The 19,178-nt window shown below is 44.3% G+C and overlaps 2 protein-coding genes across 2 annotated transcripts; both read left to right on the forward strand.

The window, feature by feature from the left end:
* Positions 1-1,454: 1,454 nt before the first annotated feature.
* Positions 1,455-6,319, forward strand: LOC115047940 (ectonucleotide pyrophosphatase/phosphodiesterase family member 7-like; the record flags this gene model as incomplete). Its single annotated transcript, XM_029509187.1, has 6 exons — positions 1,455-1,689; positions 2,126-2,271; positions 2,670-3,299; positions 4,533-4,767; positions 6,011-6,140; positions 6,271-6,319. Coding segments are annotated over exons 1-6 (1,425 nt in total), but the record flags the coding sequence as incomplete, so codon positions are not given.
* Positions 6,320-7,588: 1,269 nt separating this feature from the next.
* Positions 7,589-13,423, forward strand: cbx2 (chromobox homolog 2 (Drosophila Pc class)). Its single transcript, XM_029508456.1, has 5 exons — positions 7,589-7,675; positions 7,885-7,928; positions 9,410-9,475; positions 9,744-9,813; positions 9,914-13,423. Exons 1-5 carry the CDS (start codon positions 7,604-7,606, stop codon positions 11,258-11,260), a joined length of 1,599 nt encoding a protein of 532 aa, XP_029364316.1. The 5' UTR covers positions 7,589-7,603; the 3' UTR covers positions 11,261-13,423.
* The last annotated feature ends 5,755 nt before the right edge of the window (positions 13,424-19,178 follow it).

A 19,178-nucleotide genomic window follows, 5' to 3' on the forward strand; every position in this document is an offset into this window, starting at 1 on the left:
CTGATTGGATGTTCTAACATAAATCTACAAGCTGAATCCGAAGCATTTGGAATTTCTGGAATGCGTCTTGTTTGATTAGGGAAAAAGTTTAGAACTTTGAGTTCTAAACTTTACAAAACAGTCTGATCTGCAATGGCAGATTCACAAGTTTGTAGGATATGTTTTGTTTGAGTTTCTGATGGATACTTTTCTCATCAGCCCTGAGAAGGCTGCATTTTTTACTTGTGTGTTATTGTGGCTGTCTGAAAGCGGGGGTGTACGGGCCGCAGGGAGAGCTTAAGGCAAAAAAAACGAACTTTTCTTCTTCAAGAAAACAGGAGATTCTCCGTGGAAACGACAGGGTCGCTTAAGTTTGCTCGGACCTTCAAAGTTCAAAATGCGTGTGTTTGATAAAGTTCTCATAACGGAGATCTGAGACTCGGCCCGGTCTCAGCAGTCCTAAACACCCATCCAAATCCTGCTGACAGTGGACGACGAGCATATAGAGTTAATATGGGAAAGCTAATGAATATGAATGAGGTAAATGAAAGCTGATGAATGTTATCCCTTATCTCCATAAAGATTAGACAATTCCCTTGAACCTCTACCAAGGACACACACAATAAAGAACAAATTTGAAGAGTGAGCTTGTCTTGCAATTTGATGGACGTTGATAAGGTTACATGACGAGTCATGATATATAATGTCTGGATGAAAACGCGGCGTGCGATCCGAGCAACAAAAAAAAAAAAACGAGGCGGCTACAGTTCATTTTTATTAGTTTGTCCATCGTCATGGTCACAGCTAAAAAAAAAAAAAAAAAAAAAAATAGATCGATGTAGATTGTAAAATCTCTTTTATCAATATATCCTGAGGCTCATATACACATTAGAGTTACCAAAATGAATATGTCTATTAGGGCCTTTTCTTCCCCAGAGACCACTGCTAAATGACAAAGAATAGACCCTCATTTTCCTCTTCATTTTCCTGGTGTCAGATCAATCATGCACCATCCCAACTCAAGGTGAAACCCATCAAAGTGTCATTCCCCCCTCGTCGATGATTCACAGAAAACTACCAACACACAGACGGGCAGCCAGACAAACAGAAAGACGGCATCAACAACAAGCCAGTTGTGTGTATGTCTGGGAGGGCTGGGGGGGGGCAAACAGCCGTGATGCCCGGTGAGATTAATCTGCTTTACTGGCAGTCCTCAAGAGCAAAACGGAGAAAATTCACCCTGAACACAAACTCCTGGCCATAAAATCGACTCATAAACACCGTCGGGCCACAAGCAGGAGAGCTGAGCCGAGATAAAGTCTGTCCAATCTCTAAATGATAAGATAAATTGGTGAAACTTTGCTCAGAACATGTTGGCTTCAGGGAAAGATGCCAGGAGGCGGATACTCCTGTAAATGCGAGCTGCAGCTGCAGGTTGGGGTCAGTTGGGATCTTGTGAAGTGTCGGTGTTCACCATGCTGTGGACAGCGAGTCTCTGCCTCCTCTGGGCTTCGTTCCTCCTCGGAGCGCCGGTAAACAAACAGAGGCACAGAGTGCTGCTCATCTCCTTCGACGGCTTCCGGTGGGATTACGACCGCGACGTCGACACTCCGAACCTCGACAAGATGGCCGAGGATGGAGTCAAAGCCCTGTATGTCACACCTCCTTACATCACCATCACCAGCCCGACACACTTCACCCTCTTGTCAGGTAAAGTGCTTCATTTTCTACAACCGTGCTCCTAGTTGGCAGGATATCTGCATATCATGACGGAACAGGAAACCGCTCTGAGTTTACTTAGCAAGGACAAAAAAAAAAAAAAAAAGGCCACAGGAAAAAGGAATTAGTTGTAATTGAATGTCCCAGGGTCCAACAGCTTTTATAGCTGAGTAAGATGATTATGCTTGGATGAGTGAGGGAGGAATTCTCTGCTCCCTTTCTTATTTTGACTCTCAAATCATCAGTGCCAGCTAAAAGAAATTTAACTTCCTTGAAATTAAATTCGTCTAATCTCCGAAGTTGGTCGTAAGACCTTGTCCAAAAGCGTCACGCCACTCAGCCCGTTAAGTTGATAGAATTTTTAATGTGAATGTGTCCCGCCGTGAATAAGGAGTGGAAGCGGACTGACAGCGATTCTCCTCCGTAGGCCGCTACGTGGAGAATCACGGCGTGATCCACAACATGTGGTTCAACACAACCAGCCTGGAGAAGAAGTCGTACTATCAGAGCCAGTTTGTGAATGAGTGGTGGGACAATGGCACTCTGCCTATCTGGATCACGGCGCAGAGACAGGTCTGTGCAACACAATTTCCATCTTATCTCTGAGAGACTGTTTCGCTGTTTACAGCACTAGAAACCATTTCTCTTGACAAAATACCACAGAAAGCCGGGCATTTCAGGCAGATTGCTGCAGTTATGGCACAAACCATTTTGCAGGTATGAATGTTAACTGCATGCAAATGACAAATGTTGTGAGGTTGCCTTTAGAAAAAAAAAAAAAAAAAGTCGTCCAGGCGTACGTTTAAGAGAATTAATCAAAATGCAGAAACTACCGATTTGATTTCTTTGGTTGTTGTCCAACAGTGTGAACAGATGAATTCTTGGCATACTTCTAAACATGTCAGAGTCCACGTGTCCCTTCTGTGTGTGTGATATTAACGTGGCCTCTCTCTCCATTCCGAACCTCCAAGGGCCTGAAAACGGGCTCTCTTCACTTTCCCGGCACGGCCTCCAGTTACCAGGGAGAAACGGCGATGGTGCGGGAGGTGGAGCCAGCACTTTACAACTACAAAAATGAGCTCGAATGGAAAAATAACACAGACAAGGTGATGGGCTGGTTCAGGGACCAGGACTTGGACTTTGTGTCCTTGTATTTTGGCGAGCCGGATGGCACAGGCCACAGATATGGGCCGGACTCACCGCAGCGCCGGGAGATGGTCAAACAGGTCGACAGGACCGTGGGGTATATTCGGGAGTCGGCCCAACGACATGGGCTGGACGACAGTCTAAACATCATCATCACGGCGGACCACGGCATGACCACAGTGTACCGCAACGGGCTGGTGGAAGAAATCATCCTGTCCAAGATTCCCGGGTTCTCTTTCAGCGACCTGTCATTCCACCTGGTGGACTTTGGGCCCTCTGGGATGTTGCTGCCGAAGCCGGGCAAGCTGGAGAAGGTCTACAACGCCCTGAAGGGTTCCCATCCCCACCTCCACGTCTACAAGAAGGAGGAGCTGCCAGAACACCTCCACTTCTCCAAAAATGACCGCATCCTACCCATAATTCTCTGGGCCGACCTTGGATACGTGATCAACGGGGTGCGTTGACACATTTGTATCTCTCTCTTGCTTTAGAAACGAGCGTTGCCGATACAGTCGAGACAGAATCCAAGAATTTTGCAGAAAAACCATGGTTCTGTGTTTATCTAATGAGCGAGGGGCAGCAATGAGTCGGGTTTGGACAAAGGCTGGAAAAGTTAAAACCAGGAAGCAGATTTACGACCTATTTCACCTTAAAAGAGATGTGCTGTCATTTCCAGGTAACATTTACACCTCAACAATAATCAGCTTTCAGTAGATGTGTTGAGGACCTACTTGACAACCTGAATGTGCCAAACTATTCATTTCAGAAATCTCCTGTTGGCAGAAAGAGGAAAAACTTCAGTTACCAGCTGTGTCTCGCTAATAGAAAAATGTTCAAACTGGACTCTTTTCATCTAGAAACAAGGAGTTAAGTTCTAAACTTAGTGCATTACAATTTTAATCAAGTGAATTTGCACGTCCTCGGGATAATCCAGGCCTGGCTGATGACATGCACTGCTCCCAAATGCTTCAGGAAGCTATTCATGCCTCAAAATTCAAAATTAGCATTTTCATTTGGCTCCACACTCCAACTCAGTCACTCTGCTGCGAAGCAACTTTGCAACTGAATGTGTCAGTGAGCGCTGAGATTCCTTCAGAAATCCTAACAAAACTTAAAGACTACGTTTCTGAAATCATAAAATGTCTTCAAATGCTGACGAGGAGGAAAATAATCAGCCCTGTGAATCCACCGGGGAAAGAGGTTATCTAGATTCTGCAGGTTACGACCTGCCATGACTGTATCATCTGACTCTCCCATTATGGCCACTTAAACTCCCTTTAGCTTCATCCCAGGGACGGATAAGGATGATGAGACTTTTTACATAACAGCTAAGATAAATTGAGTCTTCCATATATTGATATTCATACCGCAGTTTGTTTCATTAAACTTAATATATACTAGAAAATTAGCAAATGAATGTGCGTCTTTAAAAGTATTTTATGAAAATGGAAATTTTAGAGATGGATTAAAATTCTCATTTAGCCACTTTCATCAGTTAATAGCAGTCATAAAGAGAAAACAGGCCCTCCTTCTTCAGTATGGAAATGACTCTTTCACTTGGACAACACCTCCCTCTGCTGAGTAAATAAGAGTAGGCCAAGATGTGTGAGCGGCTGGCTTTAAAGAGTCCCACTGAATCTAAAATAGGTTACGCAGGTCGTAGTAACTGATCCCGTCTCTCCTCTCAGTATTTCCCGGTTCAGTTCAACAAAGGGGAGCACGGCTTCGACAACCAGGAGATGGACATGAAGCCTTTCTTCAGGGCCGTGGGTCCGGCGTTTCACAAGAACCTGGAGGTGGGACCCTTCGAGACCGTCAACATCTACCCCTTGATGTGTCACATCCTGGGCATCCAGCCGGAGGTCAACGACGGCCACCTGAACGCCACCAAACACATGCTAGTCACCAGCAGCAGGGCTGAGGGTGAGTTTACATCAGACTAATGAGCGCCCCCCCTTCCCCCCTCCCAGCGGCCTCCAAAGTGTGTCGTTCCAACACCTGCTCTTTCATTACTGGGCCGCTCATCCATCATCTGCGACTTCACATTAAAATTAGACGTGGAGCTGCTGTAGGTTAAAACCAGGAAGTGCATCTGGCACAACTCGCAGTAAGTTCCTAAAGGAGGTCTAAAGATCTGACGCCAAGTAGTCTGGTGTTAAACAGTTAAAGGACGGCGCTGACAATGTTCTAAATTAGTTAATAACTCACGTTATGCGCCGGTTTGATTTGCCGACTTGGCAGCCCAGTGAGTCGACCTCATTATAGACCCTGTACATGGTCCAGGTAGGGAACTGGACCGCTCTGCACCAAATGGCAAACATTTGTTGGGGATTATTTTCATGCAGAGGATTAAAACACATTTGTTGGTATAGTGTGTAAATTACATCGTGTTTCTTACGACGCTGGATTTATGGATCAGAGAAATAAGAAATTTCAGGCTTTTAAAAAAAAAAAAAAAAAGACACTTGTCAGAAGTTTGTTTGGCAATAAGAAAGAGACATTTCCCCATCAGGGCCGTCCACCTCTGATATTGTAGACAGATGCGGTTTTGAATGCGTTTGTTGTTTTTTGGGGTGATTAGATTGATTAGAAATCAACAGTGCTGGTGCTGTTATCATAATTATTTTAGCTTTTATTGCAGGAATAAAAAAAGTTAAATTGTTCTTGTGTGATTTAACAGCTCATCAAGTTTTTCCATTTTAAATGTTTTTATTTGCCAGTTGGAGAAAAAAAAACAAAGAACTTTTAGGGTCTTCTGTTAAACTAACCAAATAACTTCAAAGTTTTAAAGTCTAACTTCTAAACACTTGTACTTAAATTAAGTGTTATCACTTTATTACAATTCATACTATTGGCTCTTTATGTATTTATTTATTATTTGTGGTTTTCACTCAAATACATTTTAGTCTACTTAGTTTATTTCCATTTGTCCCGACACCAAAGGTCGTTGTGTTTCCCGACACTGGTGCTCAGCAAAGATCTCAACAGACAGAAAGGAAGTCATTAGGAGAAATAAGTCACTGTTATGGCGCCATCATTTGGTTGATTTTTGAAGTTAAGGAATTGAAGGTATTTTTGCGGAAAGAGGCAGAGAAATAAAAGGAACGCTGTGCTTCTTTTCAGCAGTCTTCAAAAGTGAAAATCTGTTATTTTCTTTTTCTTCCAGATGAGAAAGTGAAGTTAAATCCCCTTCACAATACCTTCATCGGATTATTTGCAATGGCTGGATTTCTTGTTCTGGTTTTTATCGCAATCATGTCCCACAAAGCACTGAAGAACAGACAAAGGAATAAAAGGTGATAAAAACGAACACAGGTCCTGTCAGACCAGCGAACATCCTGTCATTCAATTTAAAAAAAGTTCAGTTCATTCATGTTTATAACTACACTTCACCGCATTGAAATATTTTTTTCTTTCTCTTTTCAGACCTGGAAGTTTGAAATATGAACCTGAAGAGACAAAAGACACAAAACAAACTTCGATGTGATCATCATCATCACACATGAAACATAAGGTGTCAGTGAAAGACTGAAAACAGCTGCCTGAGCTTCACTGGTTGATTCTATCGAATGCACAAGGAACCCCCCCCCCAAAAAAAAAACAAAAAAAAAAAAAAAACAGAGCTCTGCAGGAACCATCTTTACAAATTATTATATTTACTCCAAAATTTGTGTTTTGTGTTTATTTTTTTAGTCCGCTCTCATTATGTATGTACAGAAATTAATAAACTTAATTCAAGCAAAGCTCATTTAAAAATGTAGTCTTGACGGAGGAACTGCTTCACTTCAGCTTATTTTTTTTTTTTATGTAAAAAGTAAAATTTAAAAGAAATAAAACTAATGTACAATTTTAAAGAGTGTTTTACCATCTGGTCTGATAATTAAACATTATTTTTGTGACCATCGTGTCTCCACTTTCACTTACAATATGTGAGCGTTTCTCTCAGACGACGGTGTCCGCGGAGGGACAAAACTCGACCACCGCACTCTCAGTTACCCGCCTCTCGCCGCACAATGGCGTCAAACTGCCTCAGGTAGCACCCCGTTTCCGGAAGGGATTTTCAAAGTTAAACATCTTAATGGTTATGTTTGTCGATAAATTAAAAATACACAGTTTGCATTCATGTTTATGTGTAAATATTAGATTTATTCGGTTTTTAGATAAAGCAGACTGAGAAAAAAAACATTTAATTTGATTACTATTCAAAGCCGTAACTTGTCTTTACTTCAATCTACTTGTTAATTTTAATCAACTTAAACATCGAAAAGCTGACATAATTAAACATTGAACTAGCTGGATTGTTTTGTATATAATGTGGTTTTATTTTATGCGTAGGTTTTTAAAAAGAGGAGTTGCTTGCATGTTTATATATTTCTAAAACTCTGGGCTAATTTATGCTATAAACTACACTGCTGTTGAGCACAGTTAGTAATAAACAAATTCATCAGATTAGTCAATCAGATTTTTTGACTTTGCTGTCATTGTAGGAAGCGAAGTGAGCGAAACGGGAGGTGAAGAACTGACTGATGAAGAAATACGATAATAACTCACATGTATGTTTTACACTAAGTTATTAACATGTTGTGACAAAATGAAACATGAAGTCCGGCTCTCAGACTAGTGTCATCCTCAGCCTGCCTCCCTCTGGGTTTATTGTGAAGGCCCGGGCGGCCCAGTTCCGGTGCTGTCCGGACGTGTTTCCGCCGGTGGACGGATCCGGGCTGATAAAGGACCGGGTCTGGGCCGAGGGCGGACAGTCATGGAGGAGCTGAGCGCGGTGGGAGAGCAGGTCTTCGACGCGGAGTGCATTTTAAACAAACGGCTGAGGAAGGTGAGAGCCGCCGACGGCTTCAAACGTGTGTCCGCCTTTTGTGTTACTTTGTTGCATCTTTGTTGACAAAAGCTTCCGCCCCCTCCACTCATCCTCTGCCTCTCTCTCCCTCCCTCTCTCTCTCTCTCCCTCCCTCCCTCCTCCCCCCTACTCTCTTTTTCTTTCTTTATTTGTGTTTGTTGGTTTTTTGGGTGTTTGTTTGTTTGCAGGGAAAGTTGGAGTTCCTGGTCAAGTGGAGAGGATGGTCATCCAAGTGAGTAGAAGTGGACTAAACAGTAAACAACACAACAACAACAATAAAACAACAACAATAACAACAACAACGTGTCGCTTGTTGCTTTTCGGTCAAACTGTTGTGGGAACGGGAGACGCTCGTTTTCTTTCTCGTTAAAGCACCGAGTCGGGGGGAGGGGGGCGGGTGTTGTTTCATTGTGTTTCTTTTTTTGGCACTTTGTGTTTTCTTTTGTTCAGAACAGCCCGAAATCTGAGCAAAGAGAGGAAGGCCGTCCGAAAATCCGCCTCAGTTTTCCCTTTTCGGGGTTTCCATTTGTCTTTTTGTTCAAAGAATTGTTTTTGTGTTGTTTTGTTTTTTGAGCTCAATTTGTGGACTGATAAGTTTTTGTGTGGAGCCAAATGTCGGAGGGTTGTTTTTGTTTATTTTCATCTTTGATTTATGGTTAGTTTGTTTGTTTGTTTTTTTTTTATCGTGATACAATCTGCAGATTTAAATAAAATTTAGATTTTTTTCTGCTCGCTACACATTGTTGCTGTAATCCACCATCAATGCACACGGCTGCCTGCCAGCTCCATGGCTTTCTGTTAGAACCACATCCTTTGTGTGTGTGTGTGTGTGTGTGTGTGCGCGCAGGGCGAGGGTGGGGGTCGATTATTTCACTGGTGGCTGCTGATCAGAATGGGCCATTCAACAACAAGCGACGAGGAGAAAGGTCATTACGCATTCATGTAGCTTCGATCAACCTAAAGAGCCTTCAACAAAAACACATGTTGAACTCTGTTTCTGCGACACAAATGATCCAACACACACCGGAGCTCGTACAGGTGCAGCAGAGAAACACTTGACAAAGTTGTTGTTGTTGTTGTTGTTGCCGTTTAAACTCAGCCAGCACAAACACCGCGTACACAATCTTAAAATGGCCTTCCTTCCCGGCCTGTTTGTAGTATTATTATTATTTTTACAGATATGAACAGTTGGGTTTTCACCACAGCAGCGAAAATTAATAAATATAAACGCACAACTCAAATGTGATCTGGCAGCTGGTGGGGGAGATGAAAAGTGCTTTATACATGTACAGAAACGCATGAAAGGGGCTCCAGTTTTAACTGTGAAGCTCCTTCAGGGACTCAGCTCTGCATATCTGGCCAGATGATAACTCAGATTATCCTTTTCGGATGCGTTCCAGGATTATTTAGGAGTTGTAACAGACTTTGTATCCACGGCTGGCAGTAGATTGACGCGTCTCTTACTGATCCTCCTTTTCTCGGTGTAACATGGAGTTTATTTCTGTCTTACTCCCATTATGAGCCCTCCTCTGTGGTCTTTTCCAGCCTCCCCTTCCATAATTTGTCTCATGTAAACACACAGTTTGCCTCTGACTGCTGGAACAAGAGTCCTCTGTTGCCGCTCGCTGCCAAGGCTGTTGGGTACATTTAATCTTGCGGGGGCCACGCTGCGTCTTTATTTTGACTAACGCTCTTCGTGTTAATTTATTTCAGACACAACAGCTGGGAGCCCCAAGAAAACATCCTTGACCCCAGACTGCTGGCTGCATTCAACAAGAAGTGAGTGTCCTTATCGAGGCATTAACACACAGATGAGGCGTCAATCTGTTCCTGTTGAAAGCCTCGAAGGTTCAGAATGTACATTAAGTGATATGATTATCGGCCATTTGCACAACAACATTTTCCCGCTGTTTTTTGAGCCATCGTCTTTATTTCTTATATATATAATATTTATAATTATATTTAACTCGGCCAAGCACTGATAAAATGTTAAATGTTGTGAATGTGACATTTAATGTGACAAGCATTTGTTGTTTTTTTTTTGTAGAGAGCAAGAGAGGGAGCTTCTGCTGCGAAAGAGAGGGAAAAGGCCAAGAGGAAGACCGCGGAAAGTTCTTGTGAGTATGAAGGGGGGGGGGGGGAGAAAAAAAAAAAGGGAAAAATGTCATTATTGGGGGGGTTCAGCACAGAGTATTTAACGTTTGCCTTGTAATTTAGGAAAATGTGCCCGAAGCTCCGAAATCGAGCAGCTCTTCCTCCGGCTCGTCATCATCGTCTTCCGACTCCTCATCCTCGTGCTCGTCCTCGTCATCTTCGTCGGAAGATGACGATGACGACGAAGACAGCAACGTGAAGCAGGTGAACCCGAGCGTCAGAACGCGAGACCTTCATCCCGTCCCTCAGAAGAAAGCACAGGTCGTTGTGGCAAAACAGGAGCCCTCGAAGAAGCGGATCAGGAAACCTCTGCCTCCCGACGTGAAGGAATTCCAACAGAACAAGAGCCCTCGAAAAATCCTGAAGATATCTAAAGATGCAGATCTTCCGGGAGCCATCAAGAAACCCGTTCATCCAGCAAGCTTCACCTTCATGGGCTTCCACCGGGGCTCGGGCCGGGATACGGCGGGCGGTCAGAGCCGGAGCCCTCTGCCCCAGGGAGGGGCCGTTAAAACCTCCATGAGTTCAGTGGGATCTGGCAGGCCGGTCCAGCCTGCCTCCCTCCCCCTGAACAAATCCAGTCAGGGCAGAAATGTCGCTGAGGGTAAACTGTCCATCTCCAGCATGAGCAGCGGGACGAGTCTGGATTTGAAAGCAGCTGGTAAATCAAAAGGAGTAGCAGCGTTGAATTTGAATACATCCAAACACCCCATTCAAGGGACCACTCAGCACCCAGTAAGCCCCCCCAACGGACAAAAGAAACCCCAGGGCTCCGTGTTAACCCTGCAGCGGATACCCAACACGAAGGCAGTGGCTTCTGTGCCATCAAAGACCGCCTCCTCCAACCAAGGCTCCGGACTTCAGCCTCTAAACCTCCAGAGCAAACCGGCGCAGAGCGACGACGCTGCCGCTCCGGGCTCAGGCGTGAGAAACGCAACAAACTTGGCAAGGAAAACTAACGTCGCACAACAGAACCAGGAATACAATCCTCCTAAGAGTCCGGCAACCCCCGGAAGACTGCAGGCCAGAAAAAACCAGCCCGGAGCAGAGAAAGTCAAGGAGGCGAATGAAATCCAGACCTCCAGAATCCAAGGCAGGCTGGAGAAGAACAGCATGCATAAATCCTCCACGGAGGTCCAGAGCCAGCAGGAGAGATCGACCTACAAAGACGGCAAGAAAGCCAAAATGAACGACATGAGCACGGGCGAAGAGGAGAGCAGCTCGGACTCCGACCAGGACTCTTCCTACACCGGACAGGAGCGCTCGGTGGCGGTCCAGAACCAGGACTGGAAGCCCACGCGAAGTCTGATAGAGCACGTGTTCGTAACAGATGTCACGGCTAATCTGGTCACCGTCACAGTCAAGGAGTCGCCGACCAGCGTCGGCTTTTTCAGCATTCGCAACTACTGACGACCAATGAACACACTGAAAACCAGATGGGCTTTGGATCAAGGAGACGGGAATGTGGGTTTCTGGATAAACTTTTGGCTGCGGAATTCCTGAGAGAACACACCGGGAGAGATAGAAGCTAACTTGCTCTCCGTATTCTTTTAGTAAAAGACTTGTGTTTTTTAGGTTAAAACTAAAGGGACCAAACATCAGTTAATGACTGATTATTTATTTGCTTGCGTCTATAAATTGTTCAACAAGCGACAGTTTGATAATCTCAACAAGACTTTATAGTCTCAGCGAGTCCAAGATTCATCATGAGCTGGATCATTGTGGGAAAAATTCCACCCGTTGTTTTCTTTTTTATCAAATCAATTGGCCCTTGTTGCTGAATCTGTGCAAAATACCAGCATTCATATTGACCTCTCTGTTGTTGAGACGATCTACCTGCTTTAACAAAACACAAACAAGCACAGGAGGGCAGTGAGTTAATGAAGAAAATATGAAAGGTAGGCAGGAGTAGCTTACGGACGGCAGACATTTAGTTTATAATATGTAATAATGAATGAATCCATATCAATAGTTTTTGATTATTAGAGTAGTATTGTTTTTAATGTTTCATAAATTAGCTACCTCTTCTTTTTTTTTCCTCAGCATTTGCTGCATATGTACATTCATTTCCTTTGGGACAGGAGAAGCTTTCCCTCCAGGGTCTACCATCGTTGTTTTTATATCGCTCTAATGTGTCGAGTTCTCATGTCAGTAGCAGCCACCAGAGTGTTCCTGCGTTATGGAAAAACTCTGGACCTGGATCCAGAGTCCCGCGTGGCGCCGAACTGCACGCCCCTTTTTATTGCCTCAGAGAGACGCTTCATTCCACAGTGCTGCCGGTTTATCAGCGAGCGTTTTCCCAAATGGGTCGAAGCATGTGGGGAGTCAGACACAGTATCTGCACTCAGATAAGACTCCTCTGCATCGCTCCTGTCATTCGACGAGGTATTCACCAGCAACTTAAATCTTCTCCGACTTGTAATTAATACCGACAGAAGCCGGTGAAAAAGTGCTTGTGTTGACGCGGCCAGATGATCACGGACAGTACACATGACTAACCCTCCCCACGTTTGAGATCGCTCAAGGCGACCGCGCTCAAAGTGAAAAATGGCAAGAAGGTTTGGGTGTGGACAGAACTGTTCAGTATTGTTTGTCCCAGAACGCAAAATGTCAGACTGAAATAACAGATTAGACTCGGGTTTCTTTTTGTTTCCTCCTTTGTTTTTACTGTTTTTAACCAGATATGCAGCTGCAGATGTCTCATTTCACGCGCCTGCATGAGTTCAGGAGCTGCAGGCCCAGCCTCCCGGAGAAAAAAGGTCTTTATCTGATGTAAGGGAAAAGAAACCACAACAATGTGCGCTACTTTCTGCTCCCTCGAGAGGAGTTCAGCAACAAAGCACTTCGACTGAACTCTTCTGTCTAATCCTGCTTTGCAGACTGTGCCTTTCTTCCCCTCAAAGACTAAACACAAAGGCATTACCCCAAAGATAGCTCGAATTTCAGGTTGTTCAATAAAGGAGCAGCCCCAGAGGGTAGCACGGGGGGACTGTACCTTTTTTTTTTTTTGTTGTTTTAATTTTATATATTTTGGTCCACATTGTTGTGAAACAGCAAGAAATTTCTGCTGGAAGACTTCATATCACAAATGTGTGGAGCAGACAAATATTCAATGCCTTATGGAAACAGTAAAAGTGGTCTAGACTCAAGTTATAGAACTACTTTCCATTCAGGGTCCAGCTGTAAAAATCACTTAAGTGTATTCTCATATGACGTGTGTTACAGGTGGAAAACGAGTGTGCAGCATTTGGTTTCTTCTTGTCAGTAAAACTCCAGCATCGACACTTCAGTCGAAGAATTGCATCAGGCAGTAGATAAATATTATTCAAGGCTCAAAATGTCACCTCACCATGTTTCAGGCTCTGGGGTAACGCAAGTGTGTATATGAATTTCTTTTTTTTAATCCACGAAAGGAAAGATATTTCTTCAATTTTTTTCAGTTATGGTCTTTTTTTTTAGATCTACTAACCATTTCAATGGAAAGTTGTTCTCTTTACACTCTATTTATTTCAAATTAAGAGCCTTTCAGGGTAGGACAGTGTCATCAATCCTTGTATTGTGCCGCCTGTCAAATTGACTAATAAATGGTACAACCTCACGTCTGACCTGAATTTCCCTGAAGTCATTTATCAGTCAGATATGTCACATATTTTTCTGCCTCCATCCACAACAAACAGTCTGAAGAATCCACGCTGGCTTCCTGTTGGTTCTTCAACAATTTTACATGCTGACACATCAACTAATTAAAAATGTGACTGGATTTCATCTTAATTTATCGTCACCGATGAGGCAGAGCTAGTTAACTAAAGATCCTCATTAACAGCACAGCCAAAGAGTCATTTATCCAGAAAACCAGTCAGACTTTCCACCGTCACTAACTGTGACCCTCCAACGCCTCATGGACTGGAGAAGCCAGTAGATGGTGCTGTTGTATTTGAGGGTAAAGACCTCAGAGTGGCTCAATTTCTCAATCAACCATAATTATAAAACACACGAGTTCACCTTAAAGCTGATGTGAGAGCTCGCTTTCTGATTTTCTCGGTTTTTTCCTCGACATGACAACGGTGAGTTTCTTTGATAGTTACAGACACACAACGCCTCTAAGAATGTAATAAACAGCTCCTAATCTTAAAAGCGCCTGTCCACATCTGATGAACTTAAAAGTGGAAACATTTTCACTTCGATGGCCAGCGACTCGGTTTCAGCTGGAGGTTCATTCGACTGGCCTCAGGCCTGTGAGAGTGTTGGGTGTTTGTATGTCTTGGCTTGTGCAACACACAGTATCTTTAACCCACAAACCTGCGGTATCCGCCGAGTAAAGCCGAGTTCTGGACCAGAGCAAACTGCAGAATAACTCAGCTTCTGATTTGGCACTCAAAGCTTTCAAATCAAATAATCTCTGAGAAAAACCTGACAGGATGGAGGACAATACATCCAGTTTCCCATCAGTCCTCACCAACGCTGGCTGATTAACCTGCCTGTAACACGCATGACCTGCAACCACAACGGACAAGAAAGGTCCAGACCGGATTCAGAAACGAAAAGTTCATCAATGAAAGAAAAGAAAGCTTTTTTAAAAATGACACGTGGTCAGGAAATAATCATGTAACAGGTCATACATCATTAGCAGTCAGTCAGTTCCTGAACCTTGATGGAAGATTTATTTACTCAGTTGATTTTTAAAGTAGAAAAAAAACAAACCATTATGAAATAAAATCAACTTGAATATAAAAATCTAACAGCTCTCGATGCAGAAAGTCTATGACGGGGTGAATTTTGGGGGTGGGGGAGCTCATTTGGTGACATTGTTATTGTTCTGAGACGAAATGAACAAGAAAGTCTGCAGCACACACAGACGCCCCTCTCCGTCTTTCACCACTCCTGTATTTACATACTCTTAAAAACACTGTCACACAGGCTGACTAACTGACAGAAGTTATCATTACACAAAGCGCTCGATTCCATAATTTATAGAGATCCCCTTCCCAGTCATGTGGAATTCTCCCAAAATAAATTCAAGTAAACACTTATGCGACAAAGAGGCACTCACAGTGGCCTGGTATGCATAAACAGTATGAACAGTGTGACAGTGTAATCCCAACCCTATACCCCCCCCCCCACCTCTGACTTCAGCCCGGGGTTGGAAATGAGCCTACCCCCCCTCCAACGTCCACCCCACTGCTGATGCTCCAACCCCGATCCCAGACAACCACCCTACACCTGACTCCTGGCAAAATAAGCCAAGCTCCATTCCATCTTCCATCGCATTAACAGCCCATTAACAGGAGTTCATCTCCGGAGATGTTTTCTGTTGTGTTTTTTGTTTTTTTGTTTGTTTTTTGTTTTTCCTTCCTGGGACGGCTTATTGTTTTAGCAACACGAGACGCCGTAAATCAGTCGGCTCTCCTCTTGACTCGGGCCTTTTGTTTAGAATCCAGATATGAGCTGTTTTCACGGCGCGTTGTGGAAAGTAAACAGCTGATACAGCGGATGCAACAAAAGAGACATGATAGGAGACGTGTTTTACTGGAGTTCTCCTCGGCAGGGAACCAACAATCATCTTCATCACACCAAATAATAATACACAACAAAGTGTTGTCCTCTACTTAGCACATATTAGTGTGTCTGAAAGCAATATGTTTCTTTAAAGGCCAGTACTGATATCCATATTTGATTTTGTTTGTTTGTGTTTGGACTCTTCTCTGCCTTCTCTATTGTATTCAAACGGGGCTGGTTGAGTTTAAAAACTCCTGGGATGGTTTTGCTATTCGATTTCAAAGGGAATGTTTAGAAACCTGATCTGACCCTCCAGCGAGCATACCTTCTACACCCACGTCTCCCTCGGCCCTCATTCTAAATCACTCCGCTGGAGCAGTGTAAACAAACTTCAGTTTGCTCTCTGATATTGAGAGGTTAAGACAAGCGGCAATCCTCCGCTATGACAACATGGCCTCAGACAGACGATGTCATCTGTCTTACCTCACTCTCCATCCATCACTGCGCCGGAGTCGACATGTCTGACAGTCCCACTCTCGCTTTTCTCGCTGGCACAGGCCTCCACATCTGTCAAATTTTCCTCCGAGCTCACTTTTATTGCTCCAGATGAACTCCGCCTCCTTCACTGCGAATTCACGGACACCTGAAGGGCAAGCAGGCGGGGAGAAATCCATTGATTAGTCACGGCATCTGATGTCATCCTGACTCCATAAACACGTTTTCAGTGGCCACTCAGCTACCTGTAAAATGTGTCAGACCCATTCTGGCAAAAAAAAAAAAAAAAAAAAAAAGGTTGACTAATGCACGTAAACTGACAAAGGTAGAAAATAAATCTTTGCAAAACATAAATGAACTTTTAACAACAGCGAATACTTACTACAACTGATTTAAGGTGACGCAGATAGAAACACATTCAATAAAGTGCAAAGAGCTAAAATAAAAATGTGTGAGAGATTCTGCTGTAATTTTTAAGCCTCTTTAAGCCTTTTTTTTTTTTTACTCAGCCGTCACAATCTTGATTTTTTCGAAACAGTGTTCGGAGAAGGTGGAGCTGAGGAGGAGCGAGAGGCGGATCTGACCTGCTGACAACGACCTTCCTGACTATCAAAACGGGCTGTCAATCACGCAGCAGCCACGCCCCCTAAAACATCCCCTCCTTCCTGGTCTGCTTCGCTCTGAATGGAGCATCGTTTAAAAAAATGAGCATCATGTTGTGTTGAAGTCTTGGAACTGAGACCATAAACTCATCAGGAAAAGGTTTACTGAGATGATAAATCAGGGAGGAGGAGGGGCATTTTCCCATAGATTTCAACATAAAGGAGGAGGAGGGACATTTTCCCATAGACTTGAACGATACAGTAGCAGGGGGCTGGAGCCAGTCCCAGCTGACACCGGGAAATTTAGTGTCACCACGTAGCCTGAAGTTCACATCTTTGGGAGGAGGTCACACCACGTGGAGGGACGAGGGGTTCGAACCCAGAACCTTCTTGGTACAATCACACCACCACACATAGTTTGAATCGGTGCGCGTGAAAAGCAATAATCCACTGACACCATTGTCACATGACTTCCACTTCACAGCGTAACCAGTTTAGCTCTGAAAAGGCTTCTCCATTAAGTTGCTAACTGTTTCAGGATTTCATGATGAATGGTTGACAGTAATGTATTTCACGTCGTAGAAGACAACCTGAAAACGTTGGACAGAATCTGTTTCAGTCATCAAACCAAAGACCAACGACTGAAAAGGTGCAGCATCCAACTAACCCACTCACTAATGAATATACAGATGCCGTGTTTCGTGGTAATAAAAAAAAAAAACAACAACAACGTGGCGAAGGCGCCGTGACGAGGCGAGCAGCAGATACCAATAATAACAATAATAATAAGTCAGACAGAAGGCAGTGCAACAAAGACTCTGGGGAGTTTTTGTACAAAAGCAGATTTTGACACAAAAACCAGCAGTTTGGTTTAACACCCACGGGCTAAGAACAAGGAGGAATCTCCCTCTGCTGTGAGGCTGAGGTAACAAAGTCAAACTGTATCTTCCAGACAGAAGGTGCCAGCAGGAAGTTTGCCCTTCTGATCTTTGGATAATCTGCTCTGGGGAAGACACAGCTACTCTCCTTACCATCTTCAAAGGCTCCTCGCCTTCACTTTCAGACTCGCGTCCTAATCTGATTGAGGAGGAGAGAAAACATTGACTGTTTCACAAGACAGAGGAGTGTAAATATTTGAAACCATTGCTATAATACACTGCTGGAAATGGGGCTCAAACAGCGACAGTTCAACCAAATCTTTCGCAAACGGTGAAGCTCTTTTTAAACAGGGTTTGTTGGTTTTGTTTGTTTTTTTTTTCCAGGATGTGGCATTCACAAATGCGGCATTAATTTTGGCGGGGTCTTCTGGTCAGGTCACATAAAACTCCACAAAGCCAGCGGCACCAGGAGAGGTGCACTGATAAATCAGCAACAGGCCACGAACAAGGCCTGGTGCTGGCGGACCTGTGTGCAACAGGACAACTCTATCGGTGAATTTCACAGGTCATTACTCTGGCTCCAGCCATCGCAGCCTCCAGTGGCTCTGGAGACGGCCAGCTTTTTCTCAGAGACAACAGCTTACTGGGCTTTGTGCTAGCTAAACAAGCGTGTCTGTCTCACAGCAGTAGATTAATGTCTAGATAGAAGGCTCGCTCCTCAGGGAGACCTGTTGAGGAGCCATCCATCAACCTTTGGAGGCCCATTACACAATAACAAAATAACAAAATCGGAGAGAGGGGGCTCATTGACTGAAACCTGTCCTCTGGGGCTACAGGCAGGGAGAGAGAGGTAGTGGGAGAGGGCGACGTTGGGGTGAAAAACAGAGCTGAGAGCTGACGAATGGGGAACAGCAGCAGTGGAGTAAAATACCAAATAAAGTCACGACTGTACGTCTGCCAATTATTTTCTCTATTGATCGACTAATTGTTCTGTCCATGAAACCTGAGACAAATGGACAAAGTCCAAGGAGACTGTTTAGCAAAATCCAAATATTCACGCCGGAGGCCACAGATCCAGATCCTGACGGTCCTGGTTCTCACTGCTGTGTGGGCTGTAATGCAGCTTACAGAGCGTTTTCATGGAGTGTCGTCTGTGAGAAGTTGTGTGTGGTAAACACACAAACCCTCGGCCCTCCACATGAATGACAGTAAACAACACAGGACCTCACCCCCCTTTCTCCTCGGAGGTGGGGGTCACACAAACAGTTTCAAACAGGATCCCAGCAGAGAGAGAATCTCATCTCCAAGGCCGTCGCCATGGCTCGGCCCGTGTTGTTCAGGAAGGAGGTGAGGACGCCGCTGACGGCTCAGCTGACTTCCAGCACACACAGCTTCACAGAGGCGCCAGGTCGTAATTAACACTTTGCAGATTACGTTTACAGGACCAACACGGTCTGTCTTGAGTTTTATTGCCGCCTGGGTTGTACCTCTGCCCTCAGGGAGGATACAAAACACCCTGTTTGACGCTGTCCTGTCCCGCGTCAGAGCGTTTGACAGGCTTTCAGTCGTCTGGCTGTTTCACTGCTCCTCAGAGATAATGACAATCTCCCCCCACCCCTTTTTTTTTTTTTGGCTGCTGCCAGTTTTCCAGCTATGACAGGGATGAGGAGACGCACCACGCTCTGACAATATTAATCTCCTTCACTCCCTCTATCCGCAGCTTTCATTCATTTATTTATTGGGGCTCACGCTGCTGGTCCGGCGGTCTTATTAGAGGAGCGCTGAAACTAATCCATTTCTTGGCAGCAGGCAGCAGACAGCCAGGCAGCAAGGAGTCGCAACAAAGTGGCCGGTATA

Source organism: Echeneis naucrates, chromosome 8 (genome assembly GCF_900963305.1).
Source record: "Echeneis naucrates chromosome 8, fEcheNa1.1, whole genome shotgun sequence".
NCBI classification, from domain to species: domain Eukaryota; kingdom Metazoa; phylum Chordata; class Actinopteri; order Carangiformes; family Echeneidae; genus Echeneis; species Echeneis naucrates.